Here is a 26,825-nt window from a genome sequence, read left to right as displayed (position 1 = left end):
TAACTAAAATTAATACCCTTAGTTTCTTTTCGATTCTAATAAAAATAAATAATTTTATTCTAATATTTCAATAAATAATTACTCATTAATAGGTAAATGTAAAAAAGAAATATAAAAAAGGTATAAATTATGCATAATTATTTTAAAGTATCCTTGGCCAATTGATATTTTTATAATTCAAATATATATCATTATAAATTAAGCCTAGAAATCTAACATTCATATTTTCTAACTACCTAATTAAAGTTTTTTAAATGATATTTTTATTGTACATCAATATTAACACACTACAAAAAATTAAGCGTAGTTAATTTTTTTATCAACATCCGACTGAAAAATGATTATACTTTCACATTTAAACGTTTAACGAACGACGAAACCTTTGTTTAATGAGTTAAGACCAGTTTAAGGAATCGAAACAATTCTGATTTGTAGGCAAGAAATTCAATCATTATTCAAACGATCTCAAACGAAGAAAATATTAACTTTGATTCGAAATCTACTTATTTTAAATTTTAATTTACCTATTATTTTTAAAAGTTAATAGTGGATACATCGAAATGAAGGTTTTTTTTAATGGCAACATTTATTAAAGGCCATTCGATATACCATGTATTATACAAACACGAAAAACGATACGACTGACGATGCCCATATATATATAAGGGCAAGATATAAATTATACTATTATTCATCTATATCATTTTGACTGATTGCAAAAAAAATATATAACATTTTTTTTTAAATTATAAATATATAAATCAATTACTGTCTCTAAAACTCAAAAACGTTTTGTGTGCGTTTTTATAAATACGGCTGAGATAAAATTTAAAACAAAGCGAAAACATAAAAGAACAGTTAAAAATTTTAAAACTTAAATTAAAAACTTAAGAGATAGCCATAGTAGGAGGTCCGGTACTGAACTGTCATTTCTATTATAAAAATGATCATATTTCGAACTATCGATTATTTTAATCCGCCATTTTGTTCTCCCACATTGACTTTATAGGTTTAGACATATGATTCGAGTACTTAGTTTGAGGTTTTAAATTCACCAGCCTATGGTCAACCACTGGCCAGGCCTATTTATAACATTCATCTGTAAGTTGTATCCCACGATTAATTTAAATTAAGAACGAAATACAAACAGAGGTGATATCGCAGTCAATACCCAGTAAAGTATTCAGTCGAAAGGAACGTGAAGATTGGTTAATTGCCAAAATTGGGCCAGATGAAATCGTTCGATTATTTCAGTTGAAATTCGCGATAAAACTCGATCCAAAATGACCAAGAACATGACCTTGGGCTTTGTTAAGTTTTCAACAACGAATTACACTTTATAATAGACAGTCAATGTTCCCGCGAGACCCCTAAAGACTTGATCGCTGTATCGCCAGCGATCAGTTTCGGATAGTAAGTGAATAGTAGTTATGAAAGTGACATTGACAATTATAGCATCGAGCTTTACCCGCCAATATTATCTAAAGTTTTTGAGGCTCACGTTACTCTCGAACACAATAGTGTACTTTATCGACTTGTTGGAATACCAACAAGTCGATAAAGTACATAATTATGTACAAAGGCAGCGATTTCGATCTCTTCGATATAATAAATGCAAGTTTTAAAATATCTCAGACTGGTCGCTCTGTCAGTGGCGATAATGCGACAAGAAATACCTATGCAGTAGTCTATTTGAAAAATTCAATCGAGAGAAAGCAGCAGACATATTGAACGAGATTCTTATTTGTCTAACAGATTTCGCTTGTAGTTTGCAGTAGGGTGAAATATCACATATTGAGTCGAGATGGCCCAGTGGTTGGATCGCGTGCATCTTAACCGATGATTGCGAGTTCAAACCCAGGCAAGCACCGCTGTTTCATGTGCTTAATTTGTCTTTATAATTCATCTCGTGCTCAGCGGCGAAGGAAAACATCGCGAGGAAACCTGCATGAGACAAATTTCATAGAAATTCTGCCACATGTGTATTCCACCAACCCGCATTGGAACAGCGTGGTGAAATATATTCCAAACCTTCTCCTCAAGTAGTGGGAATTAACAGGCTGTTGTTGAAATACCACACCAATATACATGGAACGCAGAATCAAAACCGTTTGAGCGTCGAATACAAGAAACACCAGTTCAAGGACATCCCACACATGCAAATATGCCCACATGTGCAAATAGAAATTGTAAGGGCATCCCACGTCATAAATATGTGCAAATAGAAATTGTAGGTGATACAAAGTGCACCAGGTCAGCTATATATTAAAAATGTATGTTTGTATCATAAGGTCCTTCATATGTGGCGCTAGCCTATACGTTTTACCGCGTATTAATACTTCTATAATTACACAGCTCGCTGGGATTCATAATATAATATGCCGTATGTTATATTCCATAACGTCATATTAATGACCGTATGTCATGCCTTGCTCCCTGAATTCGTTTCCTATCGACCAATGTAAACGAGCCTTAAGACACATTGATATCAATAAATCATATGTTTACATTCTTTATTATTGCGTTCCTTAATATTAAGTTTATGATGTATATTTATTCGTAAGTTAAATTCTGCAAAATTATCCTACTGAAATTATTTCAAATATAATAATATATTTCGTATTGTTGAATACACCAGTAAATGGAAGTTAGAGAACATTTGTTTCATTGCGGAAAGAACTGAGGATTTGTTTTTATCTCAGCTGAACATAATTTTCATTGAATCCAAAATTTTTTGTTGTGGATACATTATGAGTAATTAGTCTACCTCCATATTATAGCGACATTGGAATCGTCTTCTATGATCTGATCGAGAGTTGCCAAGTCGATCCGCGCGAGACAGCAAATTTCATCAACACTGTGCTTGCCGGTGAAGAGTCGCCGGATGCCCAGCATGGAGTCCAAACGTGGGGTAAAGCCGTTGGGTCGAACCGGACTGCGGACGTAGACAGGATACCTACACAGAATACAGCAAAATTGCAATAATTAATTTCGACTACACAAAATTATTACACATCCTCCCTTGGACATACTATTCGTTTATAATACGATTAGATATAGTAGCTAGTTTGTGTTGAATTCATTAGAAACTTGTCATTTGGGAAAATAATATTTACCGAGACACCGGTGGTGGCTTCAAGTTACGATTCAATAGTGATTTAATAAGAACGTATAGTACGACACAACTAAGATGTCGCATCGGCAAAATTCGTAAAACCGATCAGATCCGAATTAAGTACGCTATCCCAAATTATCAATATTTATTTCTCACGCGAATATGACCTTTGCACAAACGTAATAACTTGTAATATCATATGACCTAATATATTCGTCAATTTGACGCGTCGTTTTACATGCACTTGCTTTCTCTGACGCGTGAATCTATAGCGACGAATAGCGTCGAATGGCGCGATAGGGAGCTATTTCTATTGGTTGTCTAAATCGGCAGTAATCGGTTTTATTTTCATTCCATTGCATTTTCCGATGCTACATCTAATTTGTGTCTTACAATACGTCAATAAATATATTTACCTTTTCAAACACTTAACGAGGCCGTGTATCTGCGCGAACACAACCAAGCGACGGACATCGAAAGGCACGCCCGGCGATGGGAAGAATCGTTCGCAAACCGTTCGAAGAGTTGTGCCTTGCTGTAGCGAACAGAGTATTCCAAGCACGTCGGATAAGACTGGCTGGAAATTTTAATAATTAATTATATAATTTAATCTGTAAAAAAAAGGCTCTCTGTTTTTTGTGCATTTTAAGTTAGAAGTTAAGATTTTTGAAAAGGAATAGCTTTTAATGTTATTTCTCTTTACAAGTTAGTAAATAATATAATGTTAATTTGAACTAAGTATATAAGTAGTCGTAAATTGTATTTGCAAATATAATAATCATTGTATCAAACTTTCAAAAAAAAAATTCTCTTTACAGAGGAAGATCTACAGTTTTTGTTTCAATAAACAACATATTACATACATATAAACATGATTTAATTAGGAACAAGATTGTGACTTAGATTTGATTTGTCTATCAGTTACAGTAGTCCCTCCTAAGATTTATATCTCGATGTACAATAATGGTCAACCATTTCACTCAAGAGACTGAGCTCACCTCGGGAAACCAATAGACCAAAAATAAGATAGTTAGAACTACTAGTGCGGATTACACAGCTATGCCAATATGGTCAGTTGTGAGGACACAGAATATAATAAGGAATGTCACAGTAATATATAGTCAACAGAATATGGAAAATAAACTACGGGGCATCCTTCTAGTCATCTCGGACTCTTAAAGTATTATAAACTATTTCAACCAGTATCAGTCTGTTTAAATATTATTAATGTATTAAAAAATTAACATATATTAATCAAGAACTGTTTATAATGCTTATATAATAGATATCAACTCCTACCATTGAAATAGACTATACATAATATTTTATTTCAAGCCCAATGTTTTATTTTGTAAATAAACTTAGAAACCAATGTACTTGGGTGTAATGTAATTACTTTTTCTTTATTTTCGTTATCGTTGCTGAGGAAAGAAATACAAGACTTCTGCATTTCGTGGTCACTGAACAGTCTGCTGAGACTCGGTGTGGCTCGGTACATGTTACTGAACTTCAACACTGGAATTAAAACTACCTGGAAATGATAAAGCATAATTATATAATATACAATAATGAGAATAACTATTGATAACAAACTAAATGTCTGTCTTATTTCCAATTTTAAAATAGTCTTTTACTGGGTGGGCTTTGTACTAGTCCGTCTGGGTAGGTACCACCCACTCATCAGTTATTCTTCCCCCAAATAACAGTATTCAATATTGTTGTGTTCCGGTTTGAAGGTTGAGTGAGCCAGTGTAACTACAGGTACAAGGGACATAACATCTTAGTTCCCAAGGTTGGTGGCACATTGACAATGTAAAGAATAGTTAATATTTCTTAGAGCGTCATTGCCTATGGGTGATGGTGACCACTTACCATCAAGTGGCCCATATGCTCATCCGCCAACTTATACCATAAAAAAAATTATAATAAAGGTGAATAGCTCCAAATTATTGAAAGCATAATAATGCCCAAATGCATTGACGAGTACATTATTAATTACAAAGTTAATATTAATGAATTGAAAAAGAAACTTGAAGGGTACTAATGTACAATAATTATCGATTTAGGCTCAAATGATCAAATAGGGCCATCTCTTATCAAGGTCGTGCAAAGACATACATGTGGCAGAAGTCAAGACCATATTTTATCAGAGAAATAGTTTTAAAATTCAATCATGACTTAATTTTAATTACTTAGCCCTTTGAGAGAGAACTTCGAGAACATTCTATTCCAAACTATATATGTATAAGTTTATCAAGTAATCATCTTAGTAGACTCACCACTCCATAATAGACCAAATTTTGTATACACGATTTGACGAGAGTTTTCTCCACATTCGTATCAGACGCTATCTTCGACACGTGGTTGTAACCATTGATGTGTGGTAGAAGCTGAATATAAATAAATAGTATGGAAATAAATTTAATAATAATAAAATATATAATAAGCCAACGGTTTAAAAAAAAAATTGTTCACGGAGCCATGTCAAAGTTTGTTGTGCCTTACATTCTATCATTGATATTTCTTTTCAAAGTCTCATTAATTTATCGGTGTTAATTCTACATTAAATATCATTACTTTCATAGTCAAATGGAGTCGAGAAGCTAATATGGTAGAAGAAAGATCAGATGTACGAATGAAGTATTACACAATCTTCTAAAGGTCAATGCTATCAATAATCCGGATTACTATTGACAGCTAGATACGAGATTTTATTCTGTAACTGACAGACAAGTTAGACCAAAAAAAAATCATTACAATACAATTAAAATACCCTTCGAATACACCTGTATTGTGTATTCGAATGGTATTTTTTGTAAATTTTATTTCACAAGGACATTTGGCAAACTGCCAAGTATTTTTTGGAAAAAGTAGTTTTATGTTTAAATTACCAAAAAGGTATTATTTTTAATGTCTTACCTGTCGGGTCGTAAGGTCCCAGTCAGCGTCCATATCAACTTCGAACGGCTCTTCATCCTCCACGTCCAAATGCTCCTGGCTAGGTATTTGTTCGGAGCCTTCCTGTGGCACTATACGCGGCGGTCTCCCTGGTCGGGGGAGGCCCACCGACGCGACCAGTACTGGGACGTCGAAATCGTGCACCGGCGTGGGGTCTTTACGCACTTCGAGCACTTTCAAGTGCATTACGGTCTCGCCTTCTGATAATAAATGAGGTTATCACTTAGAAAACACATATTTTCTTTTTAACCAGAAACAATCAACCGCAGAATGTATGTCAATAAGTTTTAAATTAACAATTAAATTATCTATCAATAGTAGAAAACGAGGTCGCTTTCAGCACTTGCCTATATCTCCCCTACTTATTTCGGGTTTTGAAAAACCGATAAACTATTTGAGTATCATTCGTTCAGAATTTTTACAGTCGTTATTCAAAAAAGCTGACGTCATAGGCTTAGACTACTATGCCACAGAATATCAATCAAAACAATTCATTACAAAATTGTAGCTCTTAAAAAGCCTAGTGAATAGTCTGCAATAATCATGTGCAAATCATGCTACACTTTAATGACTAGTTCCATATATTTATACATAAGTAAAAAAGTATATGCTTATATGAAGCCATTCTCTCTAATTAATTATTATCACATAAATAAGTTAATTAGACTAATTACCATTAAAATTGTCTTTAGCAATGCATCATTCGAATAATTTAGAAGTTATCACCGTTTCTAAATGACATACAACAAAAAATAATCGTTCGCTGCGAAACGGATAACCGGATGTCACAACAAAAATTGACCTTGGATACTAAAAGTAACCAAATTCGCACCTTATAGATTCGAGCTGTCGTATAATATATATTTTGATCATTATTTCACAATAACTTATGACTGAATGAATATTAACTAAATTAACTTTTAATGTAAAGTATATCTCATAATGTACATTAAAAAGAATACATTCTTAATAAGACAATATTAAGTATTTTCATTTTCTTTATTTATTGCACTCGTGAGGAAATGGGGCAGCTCGCTAAGGATAAGTATTACGAAGAATGTCCAACCTTAATATAATTTGTTCTGCTTAAAAAAATACAAATCAGAAAATGAAAAATAACACACCGACTAATGTAGCTTTCCTGTAGGTGTTCAGGTCATGTAATAAGTGAGCGAGCAGTGTTGGCAGTTTAGTTGAGCCACTCGATACAAATCTCGTTTCTTCTTCCATGATTGTCTGTGTAAGGAAATATTATGATCTTATCATTTCTGATCTGATCTTAAGCAAATATAGAGAAAGCACCATATTTTTTGTGTAATAGCAATAAGCTTCAAATATTGTTATTAACACATGAGGTCTTTGCTGTACAAGAGACTATTCTTTAAATAAAAATGTAAACAGACACTTTTTATATGACTGCTGTTTACAATGATAATTATTAAATGCCACAAAACATCATTATTGCCACAGGCCAGTCAACACGCTAAAACAAAAGCCAAGAGCAAGAAAAAATAGAATATGTTTAATATTAAGGAAAGTGACAGAACAAGGTTGATTGAATTTAATTCAACTTAAATAGTTTGTTGTAAAAATACAAGCATAATTTTTTATGTAAACTTGTGTCACTTATAAATTTTAGCATTATCATTATGAAGTTATTATTAGTTTAAACATGTGTGTGTGTGTTAAACACAACTTACCAAATGTTCACCGAGTTTCTTAACAACAGGTTCATATTGCACAGTCTTCGACCAGCTATCACATACAAAGCAAAGGTTGAACAGGTACATGTTACGTTCATATCTTGAGTTTTCTATCCTTATGGGATAACCAACTATTTTATGGCCAAGTGCATTTCTGAAAACCATTACATAACTCATCAACACATCATCCCCTCTTTCAAGTCTCATTCAAATTCAAATGTCTTTATTCAACATAGAATATACTTTTTTTTTATTGAATGTCAAAGTTCTACCAGTTTGGTAAGAAACACTTCAGTCCTAAATCAGAAGAATCCACAATAGAAACTCAACAGGTTAAAATTTTTACTCTCAAATTCAAGTACTCAAATGTATATTAATTATTCAATAACCAATTTATTCTACAATTTTGAAACATCTTTTTTTTCTTTCAAAATATTTGTTCAGCTGAGTAATCAGCTGATAATCAATGCACTCCATCTCATTTTTAATAGTCAAAAACTGATCCATACATGACAACAAAACCAATGAGCTTTGGTTTCCCTATTTTAAAGGTAAGTCGAGAATAAGATGTTAAGTTGAAATAGCTGCTAGAAGAGACTAGATTCCAAGCAGCAATTAATGAAATATATACATATACAATTTGCTACTATAATAGTAGATTACATACATGTAATAATATCAACATTTTTTTTTTAAGTTTAAAGAAATGTTCAAGTAGCACTCTCTTTCAGGCAGTAATTTTATTTTAGATTTTTACTATAACTGCACAAATGTTCGCTACTGATCGATTTTTCTCTTTTTAGTGGAGCTTTATGGCATTCCTGTAATCAGCTTTGTTCACAAAATTTATCTTGGAAAGTATAAGCCAATATTCCTCAGTGGGGCCCATAAAACCACTTCCACCAACCCGCATTGGAACAGCGTGATGGAATATGTTCCAAACCATCTCCTCAAAGGGAGAGGAGGCCTTTAGCCCAGCAGTGGGAATTTACAGGCTGTTGTTGTTGTTGTTGGGCCCATAAATAAATTTGCAATAATCAGTAGTTAGCCGACCAAAATTAATATCTAGTTAAGTAGTATTGTAATAGTTTGTTTAATGAGTCATAATACTTACATAGTCATTGTACATTTTTGAATCTGAGGCTTTGGAATGATATAAGCACTTATTGAATCAAAGAGCTCTTTTGATACATAATCATCAGGAAACTGAAATTAATAATATTTTATTGCAATTTGTAATTATCATACAATAATAATTATTATTTCAGTTATACTTTTGTTGGTTGAGTTGAATTGTTTTTCATATAATGTATAGATACAAAATAAAAATGTATGTTAGTCTTTAGCTGTTTCTATCAGCTATGTTTTCATTTATTGTTTCATGAGTAATTGTCTTGAACTTTACTTATAATATGAGACTAAGCATTATTTGTTAAATTTATTTACTATGAACATTAGGAAGAAATAACACAAAAGCATTTTTTTGCAATATATAAAATAACCTGTTATGAAATGTTTATAAACAATTGAGTTTTTGTATATAGTCCGATTATAAGCGATAAAAGCATACTTTGTTACCTGACATGATATTTTAGGCCCTGCAACTGGATGGAATTCACCTAGAAATATGCATCGGATGGGACCCTCGCGCCCACATCCTTCGTAATAACGTGTTTCCATGATTTTTGAGGACATTAAGGTGATTTTTGAATCGACACCGTTGTCATGCTCAATATCTGATGCGGAATCCAGGTAGACTTGCATTGGACAAAACTACCAGAACATAATTATAAATTTAAATAAAAATAATATCCTTTACTACTCCGACTAATGCTTTATAAAAACTAATAAGGATCGCCGATCGCGTGACATTGTAATGTGCATTTCCACGAATTGAAAAAAAATCGTAATCGTCATAAACTTCAACTGTCAATTTACAATTATGTAGAAAAACCACAGACTTTTCCTCGTGTATTATATTTATTGGCTCTGGATGCAAGTATTTTAAAGCCTTGTTTATAGATTTCTTTTAAATTTAAGCATTTTATTAATTTTTAACACAAACACTTAATTAACTATTAGAAAACTTTTAAATACAATTTTAACTTAACTTTAAAATTGATGCAATAACTCTTAAGTTCGTTTAATGTGATTTTGATATTACTCTTACTTTATTTAGACAAAATAATTATACACTCATTTTGTACAGCCAAATTATAAGTAATTATTTTTTAAATCTTTCTTGATTTTTGTTGACGTTCAAAGTTGCTTTAGAATATTTTATGAACACTCAGCTAGTTCGATCAATTTTATTAATAAAAAGATAATAAATAGATTATATGTAACAAGAGTGATAAAACAATATTTTGTCTATAAACAAGGCGCTAAACTTCAAGAGGACTTTTTGTTCACTTGAATTACTGAAATTAATTTAAAAACTTAAAGAACGGTGTATGTTTTTTATAAGTGCCGTGTGACGAATGTCAACTTTTCATTTCATTATTTAGACAGAAATTCTTAATTAGGATAAACCTTATGAGGGAATTAGGGAAACATCTAGACATTTTGACCAGCTGTACCAAATTAAATGTTGTTATAATTAAGGTCATCCTAAACAAGAAGTCTCAAAACCAAAGACAGACTGTATAATACTAGCAACTAGCGATTTCGATTTGGATGCTTTAAAATTATGATATATAACTTCGATATAAGGAAGCAGAACTTACTTTCTTAGCAGCTTTTATATAAAAATAAAATAACAAAATAATGTTATTGTTAACTTTAACTTTCAAGTAGGAAAACCCACTATTATCACTCGTAGATACACTTCAAAATATGGCACCTTTATATGAATATTTTGAAAGATTTTTATATAACTACCGTCTTTGTCTAAGAAAATAACTTGTCAATATGAAAAAACTACTCATACCTGACGAATCAAAGTATTTCCAATCGTTTATAAGGATCGAGAAATAATATACTTTTTTTACTAATCATTTCCCGTTAAAAAAGTGTTATTATTTAAGTAAAATCTATTAGATCCATTGGTTCAAATTTAATTTCTTGAACAAAATTCTTGAATAAAATCTTTCAAGTACACACAAAAATGGTCTTAAAAATTTAATCCATTACATTTAATCTAAATATCATTCTTTAAAAAAAGAGACGACATATTAATTATTACTTTTATAGCCATCTTTTTTAATAAACATTTAAATCATTTTGTTTATTTGCTAACACGCGTTTGGGATCGTGTATGTATGTGTGTGTGCGTGTCGCGTACTTCATAACAGGCGGTATGTCGCTCTGAGTGCGCCGGGCACGGGTGAGTATGAGCTTGCGTCACTAGTGCGCGGAAGTTTCAATCTGGGCTCGCAGTATGTCGGTATGTCGGTGAGCGCGGTGGAAGAGTATGTTCTACTTAAACTTGTTTTGCTTAACCCATGGCTTTTTATCATGGACACATTACGTCGCATTCTTAATAGATTTTCGACTGTGGCGTTTGTTCAGTCTGTCTTAATGCATCATTTTTTCATAGCTTAAGTAAATTAAACCTATTTTAATCTTTCACCATGCCCGTGCTGCAAAGAGGCTATCGCTATATGATCAAAATAATTCGACGAAGTATACATCTATGGCTTCAACATAGTGACTTTGCCACCCTTCAAATATAATATAGTTTTTTTTTTCATATATTCGGAACATAATTAGCGTCGACGATATTTTTTTGCTTTATTCACATGAATATTACTGAATGTAATGGTGGTATGAGACTATAGGTTATTTATCAATTTTTAGAAATCTGTTGATCAGCCGGATAATCGGAAATTTTTATTTTGTCTTATCAATACAGAATACTCAGTTTTTGAAATAAGGTAAATGAAAATTGAAACAAATAAAACCATGCGTTTTCATAGAAATATATTATAATATAACTTTTGGATGTCAAATTATTACTACGTTATATATTTAATGGATAATAATAAATTCGATTTACTAATGGTTAAGGGCATGGGCTGCTTTTTTACATAATTGTATAAATCTTAGTAGTTATATTAGTTTCAAATTAAGAACATTTAAATTGTCACTATTATAAACAAAATGGTGGACGAGAATGCCAGTAACAATAAGAAAAAGTAATTTTATTTTAAATAAAATTTAAATATATAATTAAAGTTAATATGTAACAAAAAACAAATCGTTTTATGTGGCATAAGACCACACCGTCAAATAAGCAAGATAAAATCATCGTCAAAAATTGTTCGCAAGTTGCATACCTTGATTTCATTTTAACCATATATTATAGTACTTTATAATGTACAAATCAATTTCAAATTTAACTGTATATGTCATTAATTTTAAGGTGGTGTGGCTGTGGTAGTAATAGCTTTTATGCGATAGCATTGGGTGTACCATTCCTTCATACACAATTGGAGCGAAGAGATTAATTGTCAATCATACATTGTCAATTATGATTAAAATTATATATATATTAACTATTGTTCGTAATTATGGTTTAGTAAAACGGTTTTTTTTTTTAAATATATTTCCTTCAACATATTCTTCGATGAGTTTGAAGAGATCATTACTGACTAATGATTGTAACAATTCTTTACGATTTTGGTATTACTTCAACTTTTTTATAGATCCAGGTATTATTATCCTCCGGTGTCGACCAGGTAGGTAGAAAGGTGCTGGAGCTACAGATGATGCAGCTTTGGTAAGTTATGATGGTAAGAGGAGATAGCGTTTTTATTGTTTACTAACTGCAACAAAATAACAAAAAAAATTAGTAAAAGGAAAAAAGGTAAGGTATTTATGAATTAAAGTTACCTTACCTATACTTACAATCTTTGTAGTTATTTAAAGATCAATAATCTTTTCTTTACATCATCTTAGCATGCCTTACTACAAGAACAGGAGGAAGCAACCCCGTGGCAAAAAATAAAATCTCTTCTTCCTTGCTCGTATGCAGATAAGTGCATTTTTTTCTAGTACAACCGAATCGGTTCTGATAGTCGTGACAAAATTTCAGGATTTTTTTCATTTCTTCTAAATCTAATTCGTGACGAAATTTACATTGCGTTTTTCTAGTACAGCTGCCCCAAGCAAAATTGCGACAGAGTTCCATTTTTTGATTTGAAGTAGGCGGTGGTATATTTTCATTATTAGCTTCGTTCCCTAACAAAGACGGTAACTGGAAGTCATTTTGTTCATTTATGTTGCTCATTATCTGCAACAAAATAATAAACATAAAATAAATATTTACCGAGATTGTTATTAATAGAAATTAAAAAAATCTCGGTTGATGTCAAAAATATATAAAAAAACTGCTCTTTTATGATTTAATAACAATAACATTTCGGTAGGGTATTTCTTACTTTTAAAATTTACTTCTTTGTCGTTTTAGCCGTATCTTACTATACTTAATATATTTTGTTTCCAATTAACTAAATTTGTCAATTTTAAGTAAAAATACCTACTCAACAAAGGTTTTAGTTCATACATATTTAAGTACTAGATATATAACATAATTAAAGGTTTGACATTTTAACTCCTGTAATAATATACTGAAACACTACATTTAATTAATATTCTTATCGTTTTTAATGACATTGAGCCGTTCATCTTACAATATGTTATGCAAATAAATAACTGAAAATATATGTATACACTAATCACGTCAAAAATTTAACCGATATGCACATTAACATGTGATAATGAAAAAAAAATACTTACCGAAACGTAAAAAATATTTCGATGTAATAATTATTCTATAAATACTGAATGAATCGCGCCGTATCGACTGTTATTGTAAAAGACGCCTATATGAAGATAGATTATACTTTAAAAAATACAATGAAATAAGGAGATCGTACAATCGCGTCAGTGCCAATAAATAGTTACAATTAACGGAAGACAAAAATGACTAGTTTAATAATTTTGAAGTACCTACTTATTTTTTACTTAAAAAAAAAAAACGATACATGGGAGTGTGAGCGACATAATTTTACAAAGTAAATTTAAACAGGAACATAATTTTTGTTTGTTTTTGAAACCAAATCAATTACATATTAAATACCACCAATTCATTTGACATTTGTAATAATTCATTTATTTTTTAACGTGTTTTGCTACTTACAAGATCAAAGGTCATATTCGAAAAGTACGCAACGAATAATAAAAACAGTTTTATACTATACATTTTAAGGTATAATTATCCCAATAGACTTACCGGCATAGTTTTTCTGGTATTATCATATACTCGAGCACTACCTTTGTACCTAAATATTCAACCTTATCTTGCTAATGCCACAGCTTTTGTAAAATCGATGATTCCCAAATTGCTCGTCACCTCTAGGATGTGTGTCCATTTCATTGGAGTAATTACAGCTGTGCAACAAATTTAGCAATTTAAGTTTGTAATAAGTCTGACTAAATCTATACACTGCACTCATTCTTCAGATTTCGTATCTAAGCAATTGGATTCAGGTTGATGTAAATGGAAAGAGACCTCCCGGGGCTCAGGTTACTGTGGGGGTCCCTCAAGGATCAATTCTTGGTCCATTTCTCTTCCTTGTTTATATAAATGACCTACCACATCTCTTAGGTGATAAACTCGGGATAGTATTGTTTGCTAACGATACTTATTTAATTTTTTTAAAAAAGACGTCTTTTAATGTATGACGATGTGAACAATGCTCTCTCGGAAATAGCACATTGGTTTAGTTTCAATAATTTAATGTTAAATAGTAAAATGACACAATGTATTAAATGTAAAATGTGTTAAAACGAATGTACTTTTAAACGGGGAAGCATTAGATGTATTAGAATCAACAGAGTTCTTTGGTATGACAATAGATTCTAAGCTCCAATGGGGCCCCCATATAAGTAAATTGGCGAATAGACTCAGCTCTGCAGCCTATGCGGTAAAAAAGATTAGATTTTTGACTGATGTGGATACGGGTCGCCTTGTGTGTTTTAGCTATTTCCACAGTATTATGTCGTATGGCATCCTACTCTGGGGTAATGCAGCTTACATGAATACTATTTTTGTACTGCAGAAGAGGGCTACTCGTGCAATTTATAACCTGGACCCAAAAGATTCGTTAAGATGTAATTTAAAGAAATTAAAATAATGACTGTCGCTTCTCAATTTCTTTTTGATAATGTTATGTATGTATGCAAAAACATAAAGGATTTTCCCCAAAATTGTGACGTACATTCCATTAATACTAGGAACAAGAATAAACTTGTTACGCCTAGTACCCGATTACACAGGGTTAGTAACTCTTTTTCCCAGAAAACGTTCAACAGTATTCAATTATAAAATTCAAAAGAATCGTTAAAGAGCGTTTGTGTGCTAAAGGATATTACAGCACTAATGACTTTCTAGTCGACTGCACACCTTGGGAATGTGATGATTGCCTCCAGGCTGTTTCAAATAACAAGAATATGTTTATTACTGTATATTGTAAATTGACATTTTAAAAAAAAATCTCGCTGAGTTTCTTTCGCCGGTTCTTCTCAGGTCTGAGGTATTATATTCCGAATCTGTGGTAGATTTTCGACAATAAATAAGAAAGTGTAAACACTTCTATTTTGAATAAAGGTTTTTTGACTTTGACTATACATATAATAAAATTGGAGTTGCTGTTTGTAATATCAAATAAGGCCTTTATTACTCCGTATGTATGTATACACTATACATATACCAAAATTACATTTTTGACAATTTCTGTCTGCCTGTCTGTTTGTTCCGGCTAATCTATGAAATCTCTGGACCAATTTTTACGGGAGTTTCACGGACAGATAACTGATATAATAAGGTAGAACTTAGGCTACAATAATTTTTTTTTTGTTAAATTCAAACGCGTGAAAGGTCGCAGGCACAGCTAATATTAAAAAATATTAAATATTCAATTTTTGAAAACAAGAGCTCCAGGTCTGCTATGGGTAGTTAATTTTATAATTTGTACGAAATGAGATAAATGGTTCCAAAACAAAATAAAAAGGCTCATCTTGCTAAAAATAGATTTATTTTTTCAGATGACAAAATCATTTTATAATAGAAACAGGAAGTAGAGGATGCAGATTTCAAGCGATTTATTAATTAAAACGGAAGAAAACATTGTGATTATTTTTTAACTTATTTATTTTTTTAAATAATCATTTTCGGATATTTAGTTCGCCAGCTATTTTAAAGACCTAATCTGTTGGAAGAGACTGGACTTCCGTTTCTCTTTAGTCAAACTAAACTGTTTTGTGTTTAGATTCATGTTGGTGGTTCGGTTGGCTCATTTGGCAAAAAATAATTATTTTTTTTAAATATATTTTATTTTCGAATCGCTTATTTACTGACTCGTACTATATTTTTATTTTATTACTATTTTATTATTAATGGTAGTTAACAAGATTAATAATTACTACTAAACAATACTTTAAAGATGTAATAAATAAAATAAAATAATCAAGTAATGATTATTTTACTTTATTTATTCATTAAATTATTAAACTAATTAAATTAAAATTATAAAGCTAGTCGTTTTTGTCTTTCGCTAATAAAATTGTAACTATTTTATTGACCCTGACGTGTATTTTTTTAAAGTATAATCTATCTTCATATAGGCATCTTTTATAATAACAGTCGAAACAGCGCGATTCATTCAGTATTTATAGAATAATTATTCGAAATATCGAAATATTTTTTTACATTTCGGTAAGTTTTTTCATCAAAAGTATAATATAAGTCACCGTTTCGATTGTCCGTCATTCTACATAACAACTCAGATAGGCCGTTAATAACAAACTGCTCTAGAAGAGATCACGCCGCTTAATTTATCCCTTTCTAAACTCACTCTCTCAATGTAGGCGGAACAGAGAATTGTTTTTTAGTTAGTTCTTAAATCACATACAATGTCCATGTTGCAGTCATATCTATCATTATCCTTGTAATAAAACAATTTAAAATTGTTTAACGTTAATTACTGAAGTGGCTAGTATTCAGAGATGCAGCTAATCAACTAGCCTTCGACCGTGTTGTGCAAAAATGTCCCAACCCAAATAAACACCAGTAAACGTTAGTACGAACCATCTTTTAAATATTGGCTAAACAATGTTACTGTTCTCATAAAAGTGTTATTCAGCGTTTCACTATTTATTAATTTTATTTATAGTTATTAGTGTTCGGTGGTTTGAATATTTGTTCACAACACGTGCCAATTGCCTTTATATTATCATCGGTTTCATATAAAACATATTAGTTATCAATGTCCTCATCTAAAAATGTAAACAAAAAAATAGCATTTATCAATTCATATAAGTCGTATAAATATTACAAATACATTGGAACAATAATTATTTCGAAAAAAGGACACTGCCAAAACAACTTTATTGTTATATTTACGTTGATATGAACCTCAGCAAAACCGAATAAAAACTCTTTTCATAAATATGAAAAAAAGAAATGTTAATATTTCTATTAAAAAATCACCGCAATTTATTCGTGATCGCTAAGGAATGTACTACTCGAAAGTAGTATAAAAATATATTCATATACTAATTAAAATATCATTACTCTGAAAGTGAGTAAATCCAAGGCGATGCTGCGGCCAGTGAGCCAGGAGTTGGCTATTTTCTACTGAACGCAAATAGTCTTCTTTTTCATATAAACTACGAAGTATTATCATAGAATCGTATCGTATAATCAGGTACCCGGCTTAAGAATCCACGATCGAGATACAAAATAGCCAACCCGTTCAGTGTGATAGCAGTGGGAGCACCGTTCATCCAAACACCATGAGTGCTGAGAAATTCTTTTCGAAATATTGTCAATTATAATTAAAATAAATCTAACACATTTGAGCTTATACTAGTTTTGGCCCTTACAACTATTACATTCGATATATTCGTAAGGTTAAAAAACTTGTCATATATCCATCTATTAGTACAGCCATTTGGTCGAAAAACTAGAGGTTACCTGGAAAGTTTTCCGGGAGTTGTGAAAATTGGTAATTTTGTAGATTTTGACGTGCTCTTACCGAATTTTAACTTTTCCACCTAATATTGCATAAATGGCGCCTATACAAAAGCAGTTTTTTGATAATAACTCCTTTCCGATGAACTTACAAGAAAAGCATATCCATACAAAATAATAGTAGAGAAAAATTTCTACAATTTATGTCATAACCTTTTTTTCCTAAAATCAATAGTTTTGGCGTAAACCATCGTCGAATTATACAGCTACAGCGATGTGAAAAATCAGAAAAGTATTTCTTTAAATAATTATAGAAATGCATGCTTCACAGCATTTGCATATAAGAGAAAATTTAATATTGCGTCGCTACCACCAACAGAAGCCGCAACACGACAACAGTCGTTTCGAACTTATCACCAGATTCAGCAGTGGTATGGGAACGAACATAATGTAGAACAATGGGGATGGAAAAAAGACAAGAACGGGCTCATTCCTGTTACTATAATCGAGCTCCCTGCTCCGGACAGCTTGATAAAACTTATTTCTTGCAAATGCAAGAAAGGTTGTCACAAAGCTTGCGGCTGCAGAAAGGCAGGGCTAAAGTGCTCCGTTGTGTGGACGAATTCGCAATTTCCATTACAAGATAGCAGTGAAGATGAAGAAACGGACACTATTCGAGCAAATAAACGACGAAATCGAGAACGAAGAGGACCGCGATGAAACAGATGACCCCATCCACGATGATACAGAAGAAACTTCCGACTTTGATATTCCAATCAGTGGTAAAGACGATGAGAACACTGTTGTGTTCTCATCGTCTTTACCATTCATCGCTTCATTCCTGTTGACGGACCAGGTGTTCCTGGTCCATCAACAGGAATGAAGCGACGAAGATTAAACTAAATTTTGAAATAGTGAGTCAGATGTGGATTAGGCCTACTGGGGACACCACGAAAAAAAAAACGCGCCACTTTCTCTATCTCATGGTGTGATATAAATTGTAGGAAATTTTCTCTTCTATTATTTTGTACAGATATGTTTTTCTTGTAAAAGACGTCGGAAAGGAGTTACTATCAAAAACTGCTTTTAGGCGCCATTTTTGCATGGCGGCGCGAGCGGCAAAGTTACAATTCGGTAAGAGCACGTCAAAATCTATAAAATTACCAATTTTCAAAACTCCCGGAAAACTTTCCAAGTAAAGATACCAAATGGCTGTACTATACAATAAGTTCACGTTCACCTTGTGTGTCAGCCTAGCTAACCTCGGGAAGAGCACTGTCCGCTATTGGTGACGCTGGTAGAACGGCGGAGGGTACCTCGTCGCAGAGTACGGGTGGCAAGAGGGCGCGGGCGGAGGGGCGGGAGCGGGGGGCGGTGCCGGCGCGGGCGGAGGCGGCGCTCGCGTCAGCTGGCTGGTGGCGACCGCACCTCCTGCGAGTGGCACTTTCCGTTAGCATACAAAGCAAGCTCCCCGAGCTCGTGAGGGCAACGATCTGTGTCTGTTACACTTACCCGAAGATTGAACGGGAAATGGCGGAGGGTAGTACAGCCTAGCCGGCGGTGCCGGATAGTGGTGGTAGGGCGGCGGCGGAGGAGGAGCTGCTTGAGGCGGCGGAGGCGCCATCCGGTTCACCTGTGTCTCCGTGTGTTGTGCCCGACTCTGCCCGTTCGAGAAGCGTTGGAGGCCATTCGTGCTGGTACTGGTCGTCAGAGCACTGCACCTTGGTATAGTTCCGGCTACTTCTGTGGCTTGAACACGCTCAGGTGCGTTTGCTAGAGGACAGTGAACGGCATTTAAGATTTTGGGTCAAAACTCCATCCAGAAAATGAAACATACGATGCATTTACAGAAAAGATCAGTCAAGGATTGGTTATATCTAGGCTTATCATATACAATTATAAGAGACAAATTTTCTTTGTTTTTTATTCGTATTTATTCTAAACCTACAGATTCGATTGTCTATACTAAAAGTACTAATTTAAATGAACAGCAATTGTTTCGTATTTAGGTTAAAGCATATCATTGAGTAAGAAATAATACAGAAATAACAATAAGACTCGGACATTTTCACCATAACATCTGATCAATTTTTTTTTACTTTTTTATGCCATAGTTGGCAGGAGGCTCGCTTGATGGAAAGTGACTACCACCGCCCATGGACATCTGCAACACCAGGTGGCTTGCAGGTGCGTTTAAGAAAGGAGTACACTCTTTTCTTGGTTTCCATGTCGTATCGGTCCGGAAAACCCGCTGGCGAAAGCTGGTTCCACAAAGTGCTTGTGCGAGACAGAAGACAACAACAAGATGGTACGAGTAAAATTTCGAATTTAACCAGATGTCCGAAGGTGAAATTCAGCAGCCGGGATTAATCCGAACAATTACTCGGAACATTCCCCGTGAAAAATTCGGTAGAAGATGCAGAGTGATCCAACATCTCTAGGCAAAGCCAAAGGGTCAAGGAGATCTAAGTGGGCTTGATCGTCGATAACTCGAGCCGCTCTACGTTGGATGCGGTCAAATGGAAGGAGCTGGAACTGGGGAGCACCCGTCCAGAGGTGAGAGCAGTACTCCTTGTGAGGTCAAATTTGCGCCTTGTAAATTTTTAGGCGATGGGCCGACGTCAAATACTGTATCGGCTTGCTGAGCACACCGAGTTTTTTTTAAGCCAATTTAGCTTTGCCTTCCAATTGACCGCAGAACTGAACGAAGCTCGAAATATCAACGCCGATACTACCTGTAGCGGCTATCGGGGTGTTCTCAATTCGTGGAGATACGACAAATGGTATTTTTTAGAGGTTAACGCGCGAACTTGCATCTTTTTGGGGTTGAAATGGAGTAAATTTAGCCGGCCCCAGTTCAAGACTTCCTTTAACGAAGACTCGATTTCAGACACAAGTTTGTACCAGTTTTCTTCGACGTTTCTTGAGAAATATTAGCACGGCCGGTGAACAAAGTGTTGACGGTACTGTCGTCTGCATATAAGTGAATGTTCCCGATTTGCAACAAATCATTGATATGCAGAAGAAACGAGAGTGGGTGATAGAACGCAGCCTCGTGGAACACCAGCATTGACGAATTTTAAGTCAGAGCATGCACCGTCGTCAATGCTCCGATCTGCCAAAAAGCTGGTAATCCAATTGCATAATTTCCTATGGGAATAGGAAGGAAGCTTCGAAAGAAGCGCTTCGTGCCACACGCGATCGAAGGCCTTCGCTATGTCCAAGCTGGCTGCTAATGCCTCACCCTTGCTTTCAACTGCATCAGCACATTTATGAGTAAGGTATACTAGAAGATCACCGACCGAACGACGTAAACCCCGACGGAAACCGTACTGACGGTCGATACTCAGCTGGTTCTCCTCTAGATACAGCAGGAGCTGGCAGTTAATGAGGGACTCCATTATCATGGAGAGCAAGGAGGTGATGGTTATAGGCCTATAATTGGACGGGTCTGAGCGATTGCCTTTTTTAGGGATCGGATGCAAAAAAGCAGTCTTCCAGGAGTTTGGGACGAGGCCTAATGCGTAGGATTGCCGGAAAAGACGCGTTAAGACCGGTGCCAACTCGGGAGCACATGTCCGTAGCACTAATGGAGGGATGCCATCGGGTCCACTCGACTTGTGAATTCAATTCATGCAATTTTGTATGATATCATGCTAAAGCATCAGTCTAGTCAAATACTTACACTGTCTAAGGATTTCCATAAAAGTTTGTAAGACATCTGGAGATGAAAGTCCGACAGAATTAGTCCTCCTGGACAAACTTTGCAATAAGGTCTCATCTAAGCGCAGACTCGAGGAAGGAACCTAAAATAGATACAAATATACACATATGTATTATATAGTATGTTCAATAAAAACACATTATTTAAAGATATTTACTTACTGAGTCAACTCTTGAGTTTTCCAGAACATACTCCATTAATTGTAATAAAAACTGTTTTGGTACACTCGATGTCCCCTAAAAACATAATGTATTTTTTAGTATTGTCAAAAGTAAATGGACTTTTTCTATTTTCAATTCAAATAAAAGAAAAACATAGACATTTCCACTTGTAGTAGCAAATGTTCTAAATGTCACCAAGAAAATTAAACTCACAGAAACAAATGGCGTTTGGTTGAGCTGTGTTAGAACGTCGTGCACGTGAAGTTGGGGCACTCCCTGGAAGAATAAATGTCCTTTTATGTTTATTTCCATGTAAATTTCATAAACAACCACAGATGTTGTATAAAGGCTTTTAACATAATATTAATTATTTTTTTAATGTTTTTCGATATTTTTTTTTAATAAATTCTGATTAGAAAAAGGTTACTTTAAATATAATTACTTCAACATATTCTTCAATGAGTCGGAAAAGATCATTACTGACTAATGATCGTAACAGTTCTTTACGATTTTGATACTCCTCCAACTTTTTTTTGTAGATCAAGGTGTTATATTCCTCTTCACTACATAATTTGTCCATTTCTTGTTTACAAGTTTCAATTCTGAAAATACAATTAATTTTTATACATATTCGCAGTAAATATATCATTTCGATGGGCATGAAACATGAACAATATATTAAAGTATTCATAGTTATAATGTGAATCGTTCTCTCGGTATTTGGAACCTTAAGGCATTAAAACATTGAAATCGCCTCGCAACACCGCCCAATTGAAGTAACCGGCATAGGTTGTGATGTTGTCATTATTAAAATCCTTTTCCTAAATGATTTTCAGTTGCTATAGTAATAGAGACTATTATTAAACTTACTTAAATACTTTAATATCAAGCCGTGTAAATATGAGCCACAATATCATAATGCATTATGGACATTATGATATGTAATGTGATGACCGCTTTCATCGTTTTTGATTTTTCCTGTAATAAATTTGGCAACACTCAAAAAGTCCAGAATATTTGAAATCTGGTAAACATTTTACATATATTCATAATAATACGAATTTGAATTTATTTCACTAACTTTTCATATTTTATTCAACTTAACGAAGCTTTAGCTTAACGAAGTCTGTTAGTTTTAATGTTTTTTTCGTGGATTTAGTCAGAGTAGTTCTTACTTTTGAGTTTGGCAACAATATGAAAGTACAAATTTACTAATTTGTTTTACATATTAAAATAAGACAACACTGTATACTATTTTGTTAAAAGGACTTTTGACAAATTGTTAAAGCAGCTTTATGTACTTCTAAAAAAAGAATAAAATAAATTAGAGCTGTTTTTGTGTAGGTGTCAGAAAAATTGCTTTAAAATATTTATGTTTTTTTAAAGAAAGAACATATTGATAGATGTATGACGTATGATCTTTTTCGCACAGCCTTCAAAATATTTAAAAACCCGTGCAACGTACGCGAGTGTAACCGTGTAGTGCTCGTATGTAACATTGATAGCTAAAGCAGATTAAGATGAAATTTCGAAAATGTTTATTTCTAAAAATTCGCTTTATTTGTGTCGCGCATTGCATATAAATAAATACTCCCGCAAATAAATTCACATCAAATTATTACAGTACATCTAGACAAAGCTACTAAACTAAAAGTGACCTGAAGTCCAGTACAGACAATGTTTAAATATTTCCATGTTTCCAAACCTGATATCACGCTGCACGCACTGATCGCAGTGACCATCAGCGACCTTCGCCTCTTCCACCTTCCGTTTCTTCGGTTGGGCTGAGAACAAAGTCAATGATCGCCAAGCCATAGACAACATATACCGTAATTGATGACAAAATAACCATACTTTGTAATTGTAACCATGGAGAATATGCTTCACCCGAGAATTGCTTATACTTTTAATTTAAATTGATTCAAGTCACTACAATCCGAAAGGTTCGTTTGATATGGGGATGAGACCCTCATATCATGGTATTGTGGTCAGTATTGAATGAGTCTATCGGATTACAGAGTCTTAATCAATCAGTATTGCTATCATTTAAATAGCAATAACTTAACATCTTAATCAATAGACTATAACCTTTTCTTGTCATGAACAAAATGCAATTTATTTAACATATTTATGAATTCATAATAACATTAGATAATTATTTTAAACGAAAATTAAATTGCTAAAACTTTACACTTATTTCGTGGATGGGTAAAAATAATGAGATATTAATTGTCGTTTAATTGTAGCATGAATTAGACTAGATTTTAGAAAAAAAAGAATGAATAGGAATCCCTTATACTTAGACCATTATGATAGATTAAGAGTTAAAAAGGGACAGAGAGAAAGGATATTAAAAAATATAAAATGTAGGCAAAGTGTGTTAACCTTTGTTCAAAAAGTTTTGCTAATTAATAATATAGTATTTGTAATTATTATAATTTAGATTAGAATTTTCTTGTTGACCTGATGCTTGTGGCAACAAACTACAAATTTAAATATCATAAAGAATAAGAGTGTTAATTTGCTCTTAATTAGCTAAAACAAATATAAATTGTAGTTGTAGAAAAACATTGAAATGTAAAAAAAAATATGTAAAATATACATTAAAATTTCAAGTTAAGATTAAATGTAAAGTAAAACTGAGGAACAACTAAAGACTGTGCTAACTATTGATGTTATTGAATATTTCATTATGAATTCATAAATAAATAAAATAATTAATATTGACTATTGTGGGGTAAACAAAACAATTCTTCTCAATAGAAAATAGCTTTAAAGTTATAAATGCGAGCTTATCCAAACTTAATTTTCAAAAGTTATAACCTTTGTATGCAAATAAAATATCTTCTAAATTCATGGAATCATTAAAGTTAGTCTAAGTAATAGCAACTGCAGTAAATTTTTATAACAATTTTCACAGTTAAATTAACTTTTAGTGTGGGCACACAATTCATTAAAATTTGTATTTGCAAACTATAGACCTTAAGTTTATTAAAGAATATGATAGTTTATGTTCGCTAAGGCTTGAGTTTCTTATCAGCTTATTTCTTAATTCATATTTTTGATATCGCTAAGCATATCGATGAGATTATGCAGATATAATCAAATTAAGTCATTACGGATATGTTTTAAGAAGTTCAGAATAAACAATAAAGAATAAATTTAATCAAAGTGCCTTACCATCAAAATTAGTAGGAGATGGTCGTTTTATTGCATTGTTTTTTGTAGGAACATGGCTGGGTATTGGTGGTGGGGGTCTGCTTGCATCAAACCTAAAATCGCAAAATAGTATTGTAAGACTTTGACAGTCAGTTGATATTTGTTAAAAGCATACCAAATGTATTATTAACTTACATTAGAAGCATAGGGGGTGGGGGTGTATTCATAGCATATGCCGCAGTATTAGCCTGTGCTGCTGCCGGTGCTGGTGCTGGAAATAAATTTTATTTTTAACATTCTGTTCAACATATGATTCCTTTTATTGTTTTTCAAAAGTAACAAAGGGTAAAAAAAGCAATATAAAGTACCTTGGAACACAGACGCGTGCTGCTGAATGGGCACTGCAGTTGACACAGGTGGCGGGGGCGGGGGCGGCGGTAATTGTTGCATAGGCAGCATAGTGGGCGCCGGTCTGGCAGTTGGAAGAGGAGCTGGAGCTACAGGCGGAGCAGCGGCTACTGGAGCGGGGGCAGGTGGAGGTGGCGGAGGGGGCGGAGGCCCCACGAAGGACTCCTGAATGAAAAGAGCTATTTGCGGTATAGTTTCCGCTGCAGCAGCCGACATATTTGCATGTCTTTCCGCAAGAACCCGAGGAAGCTGCCCTGTGGCAAAAAAGAGACTCTCTTCTTCTTTGGTCGTATGTAGATAAGTGCAATGTTCTCTAGTACAACCAGGAGGATTCTGATAGTCGTGGCAAAATTTCAATATTTTCTTCATCTCCTCAAAGTCAAGTTCGTGCCGAAATTTGCATTGAGTATTTTTGTTGCAACTTCCCCAAACAAAATTGCGGCATATTTCCATTTTATCATTCGAAGTGGATACATTTTCATTGTTAACTTCGTTGTCTAGCGAAGGCGGTGGCGGTCCTGGAAGAGGTGGCTGGCGGCCATTTTGTTCGCTTTTATTGCTCATTTAGCTGCAATATAATAACAAAACATTAAGAAAAGTAAAAAGTTTTAATATTCATATATTAAAATACCACAATACTTACAATCGTCGTATTTACTCAATTGCCAATATTTTTTTCAGTAATTATTATATTCAAATAATAGAAGAGTTTAGAACTTTTGAATCAAACTGTGTCAATTGTTTTCTTTGATGCAAAATGTAATTAAATAATTATTTAAAATAAGTCACGCATTTTTGCACCAGCCATGTTTATATAGTTTAATTCAATTTTTATATTTTAAGGATTCTGTCAATAGGCTGACAATTCTGTGTCAGCGTTGAAAAATACACATGGTTTCTTAATACAGCTCTCTTTCGTTCTGCCGAATGATCAGTAGAACAATCTAAAACAAATAGGACATCACAATATAATTTACCAACACATACTAAGATACAAAATAATAAAAATAACCTTCATAAATATACTTATTATATAACTATAAACTATAAATAATATATACTTCAATTAACTCAGAGTTTAATGTTATATCTTTCAATATACAATACAATATATTTCTGAAGATGACAAAATGCAGGACATGTTGAAAGGGTGAGGAGGAAGGACATCATACAATGAAACAGAAAATCTGGTGCAATCAAAGAAAATACAACGGTACCCTCATCAAGGCGACATTTACATAAAGAGTGGTCCATGAGGGCTGCAGTTATGGCCCAGACGCAACCGAATTATTGTAGAAGTAGAAAATTTAGAGCAGTGACGAAACTCAAAGAACCAGGTTTTAATGGAGTATCAGGTTGTAAACTGCCATAGAATTTACCATTTACATGACGGGAATAGTTCCATACATCACTTTTAGCGAGAGAATGTAAATCTTGGGCAAAGTAGTTAGCATAAGTCTCCATACCATTGTGAATAGACCACTTAGCACATATATCAGCCTATTCATTGCCAAAATCCCGGAGTGGCCAGGAATCCATGCAAGGGCTACCTCAATTCCAGCAGAGTGACACATAAAAAGAAGTTCATGTGTTTTAAGGTTAATAGGGTGAACTGTTCGTT

General features: G+C 33.4%; 2 protein-coding genes across 5 annotated transcripts; both read right to left on the bottom strand.

Annotated features, from left to right (window-relative positions):
* Positions 1–1,959: 1,959 nt before the first annotated feature.
* Positions 1,960–9,688, bottom strand: LOC124543306 (GATOR complex protein NPRL2-like). Of its 2 annotated transcripts, none has more exons than XM_047121487.1 (9): positions 9,355–9,688; positions 8,891–8,982; positions 7,774–7,930; positions 7,198–7,309; positions 6,035–6,273; positions 5,395–5,505; positions 4,512–4,646; positions 3,532–3,692; positions 1,960–2,956 (listed from the first exon to the last, which is right to left on the bottom strand). In XM_047121487.1, the coding sequence occupies exons 1-9, from the start codon at positions 9,538–9,540 to the stop codon at positions 2,764–2,766; spliced, it is 1,386 nt and encodes a 461-aa protein (XP_046977443.1). In that variant the 5' UTR covers positions 9,541–9,688; the 3' UTR covers positions 1,960–2,763. The 2 variants fall into 2 exon arrangements, with proteins under 2 accessions (XP_046977443.1, XP_046977444.1); XM_047121488.1 differs by having other exon boundaries at positions 6,035–6,270.
* A 1,992-nt stretch (positions 9,689–11,680) lies between these two features.
* LOC124542992 (protein diaphanous homolog 1-like) lies at positions 11,681–26,224 on the bottom strand. Of its 3 annotated transcripts, XM_047120970.1 has the most exons (14): positions 25,848–26,224; positions 25,165–25,772; positions 24,992–25,067; positions 24,818–24,909; positions 23,343–23,421; positions 22,080–22,239; positions 21,851–21,913; positions 21,638–21,712; positions 21,438–21,558; positions 19,265–19,525; positions 18,993–19,183; positions 14,012–14,169; positions 12,615–13,009; positions 11,681–12,542 (listed from the first exon to the last, which is right to left on the bottom strand). In XM_047120970.1, exons 2-11 carry the CDS (start codon positions 25,766–25,768, stop codon positions 19,035–19,037), a joined length of 1,680 nt encoding a protein of 559 aa, XP_046976926.1. In that variant the 5' UTR covers positions 25,769–25,772; positions 25,848–26,224; the 3' UTR covers positions 11,681–12,542; positions 12,615–13,009; positions 14,012–14,169; positions 18,993–19,034. The 3 variants fall into 3 exon arrangements, with proteins under 3 accessions (XP_046976926.1, XP_046976925.1, XP_046976927.1); XM_047120969.1 differs by lacking the exon at positions 14,012–14,169; XM_047120971.1 differs by lacking the exon at positions 14,012–14,169 and having other exon boundaries at positions 12,625–13,009.
* Positions 26,225–26,825: the final 601 nt, after the last annotated feature.

The sequence above is a fragment of the Vanessa cardui genome, chromosome Z (assembly GCF_905220365.1).
Source record: "Vanessa cardui chromosome Z, ilVanCard2.1, whole genome shotgun sequence".
Taxonomy (NCBI): Eukaryota; Metazoa; Arthropoda; class Insecta; order Lepidoptera; family Nymphalidae; genus Vanessa; species Vanessa cardui.
The sequence above is the reverse complement of the archived record's forward strand: the minus strand, read 5'-3'. Positions and strand labels throughout refer to the sequence as shown.